Source organism: Setaria italica, chromosome III, assembly GCF_000263155.2.
Source record: "Setaria italica strain Yugu1 chromosome III, Setaria_italica_v2.0, whole genome shotgun sequence".
Classification (NCBI taxonomy): Eukaryota; Viridiplantae; Streptophyta; class Magnoliopsida; order Poales; family Poaceae; genus Setaria; species Setaria italica.
In genome coordinates, this window is record NC_028452.1 from 47,990,111 (window position 1) to 47,992,878 (window position 2,768).

A 2,768-nucleotide genomic window follows, 5' to 3' on the forward strand; every position below is an offset into this window, starting at 1 on the left:
CATTTTAATTTGATACTAAATTTTAAGAATTTTGATACTATTGATTTTCTTAACAAAATAAAATTTAAGTTTCTAGCTCCGCCCTACGCGGGTTCCAGCTTCTTCATCGTCCTTTGGCCGTTTGCAGCAGGCGTTGTTGGGATCCGCCATGATCGGTCGTTACTTGTCGTTGCTGACGGCCTGACGACGCTCGTCGATAAGCCTCTGACGCGCGGCCGATGATCACGTGCCCACACGCGCGCAGGCGTGCCTGTATGTGCTGCACGCATGGCGGACACGTGTGCCGCGGCGAGCCGAACAAGGCAGCCACCAAGTGGCCGGCCGGCGCAGTCGATCGATCGGGTTGGACTTGTACCGGTCAGGTTGACGCAAGCACTGACGCAACACCTACGGTGTGTGTATATATGAATAGTTGATATCTATCTCTTTGCTTTGGACGACTATAACACAGTCACACACACACATGTTTATCCAGATTAATAACTCTACTGCTATACATGTTCCTCACAGGGCTTGTATGCAGGGAGAGAAAGATGCAAGCTATGCGACGACGGGTGCAGACTGCAGACAGCTCGATCGTATGCAGCTTGGGTGAAGGTACGTGCGCGCCTCTTCTTTGGCTCTCATGCACCTGTTTAATCAAAAAAGTGTGAATTCTTTTGGTAATGGTTTATTTCTATCGGCGTACAAGTTGTCTCTCACTGGTGGAGAAGAGTCCAGCCAACGGTTTTTTTTCTGATTGTCTTTGGACCTAAAACTTCAAAAGGCCACCACCCATGTTTTTTTCCTAGTTGTCTTTGGACACAGAACTAAAGGTCAAAAGGCCACCACCGACGGGAGCTTTTTAGCCCCTGTTGGTAATATCAACCGGGACTAAAGAGCCCCTTTAGCCCGGTTGTTACGCCTAGTGTGGTATAAAAATCTGGCGGGACGTTTTGTTCCGATTGGAAACATTTAGTCCCGGTTGGTGTTTCCAATCGGGTCTTAATCCCTTTTCACGCGCCCCCCTCTCTCCACCTTATCTTCTCTCCTACTCTCCCTTTCTCCCTTATCTCTTCTCCTATATCACAGGCGCCCTTATTTTTTCCGCGGGCGGGGCGAGCGGCTAGGCCTCCAATGGTGGCACGGGCGGGCGAGGCGGCGCAGGCGATCGGGTGTGGCAGCGTGGGCGGGCAAGCTGGCGCGGGCGACCAGGCCTCTGACGGCGGCACGGGTGGGCGAGCTGGCGTGGCGGGCGAGCTGGCACGGGCGGCCAGGCCTCCAGTGGCGGTGCGGGCGAGCTGGCGTGGCAGGCTGAGCAGGCAGAACGGCGGGGGATGGCCCTTTTTTTAAAAATTTTTTTTTGGATTTTTTAAGTCCCGATTGATTTTACCAACCAGGATTAAAGGGGTCTAAAGAGAGGAACTTTAGTCCCGGTTGACCGGGACTGAAAGTGAGTTTTCCACCGGTGTCTATATTGTTCTCGAGGCCAAAGAACTCATAGGCTAAGTACTGCACAACTATTCTTGAGTTTGTTTACTTATTGTAAGATCACAATTAAAATTAATGGTACAAAATATTCTGGATGTAGAGAATATCTTTTAAACTGGATTGCAATTTTTTTTAACAGGAAGATAGATGTCGAGAATAATTGTTTCTATCAACAAGTTACACATCTATATCATTCCGGAGGCATTCTTCGAAAAAAAAATCATTCAGGAGGTCAAAGATCTCGGCCTAAGTGCGTGGAAACCTATTTTTGAGTTTGTTTAAATTACTTACTGTATGATGTAAATTAGAATTATTATTCCCAAAAAATCTAGAAGTAGGAAAATTAGGAAAAAGCAAGCACGATCATTTGATAGCTGTGAAAACGTAGAGATTTACTGAAATAATTCAATCTTTGTTTTAAATACAATTCACAACTGATTATAGTTTGTATCCTTAAATTTTGCTTATGATGTTCCATCATGTTCAACTCCAGGAAGTCTTTTAGAACTCAAAAGTATATAAACTCTAATGTTTATAACAAGTTATGGCATTATTAGTTAAAATTAATAATGTTTGACTTAGGACATGATATATCCTTATTATGATCAGCGGAAGTAATCGGCTACACCTACGTACGACGATTAGCAGCAGGTAAGATGATGTGCTGGCCTATTGTATTTCATATCCTTTCTTATTTTTCCGACTAATTTTATACAATTGTTTTTATTCCGAACCTATTAAATTTGCTCCCGGAAGTCAAATCTAGATCTGATGGATGCTCCTAAGTACTCTAACCACTAAGCTAGAGATCCTTTCGTAATGTTCTTTCTTAGGCCTGGTTTAGTTCCCTGACTTATTTTTAGCACCCGTCACATCGAATGTTTAGATACTAATTAGGAGTATTAAACGTAGACTATTTACAAAACCCATTACATAAGTGGAGGCTAAACGGCGAGACGAATCTATTAAGCCTAATTAGTCTATGATTTAACAATGTGTTGCTACAGTAAACATTTGCACATCATCTTACCTGCTGCTAATCGTCGTACGTAGGTGTAGCCCGATTACTTCCGCTGATCAGACAAAGGATATGTCTAGATCCCACGTACCGACCAACCGGTCATGCCCTAGTCCCGACCTAGCAACTAGAATACTCCTCCATTTTGCGATCACGCGGCCCGCCTCTTCCAGGGAAAAGACCTCCCAACCTATGACTTGAGGTGCCTGGGCAATTCAGTGCATTACCAAAACATCAAAAACGACGATGGAGCCTTAACAGACAACAAAGAACCACCCAA

The 2,768-nt window shown here is 44.8% G+C and overlaps 1 protein-coding gene across 2 annotated transcripts in view; it reads left to right on the forward strand.

Moving 5' to 3' along the window:
• Positions 1-448: 448 nt before the first annotated feature.
• LOC105913933 (transcription factor APG) overlaps positions 449-2,768 on the forward strand; it is a 10,479-nt gene continuing 8,159 nt past the window's right edge. The window contains exons 1-3 of one of the 2 annotated variants that reach the window (XM_012844399.2): positions 449-597; positions 1,610-1,720; positions 2,053-2,121. In XM_012844399.2, coding sequence (XP_012699853.1) covers positions 2,072-2,121 — 50 coding nt within the window. In that variant the 5' untranslated portion in view covers positions 449-597; positions 1,610-1,720; positions 2,053-2,071. The remainder of the gene's footprint in view (positions 598-1,609; positions 1,721-2,052; positions 2,122-2,768) is intronic. The other variant, XM_012844400.2, reaches the window with a different exon arrangement.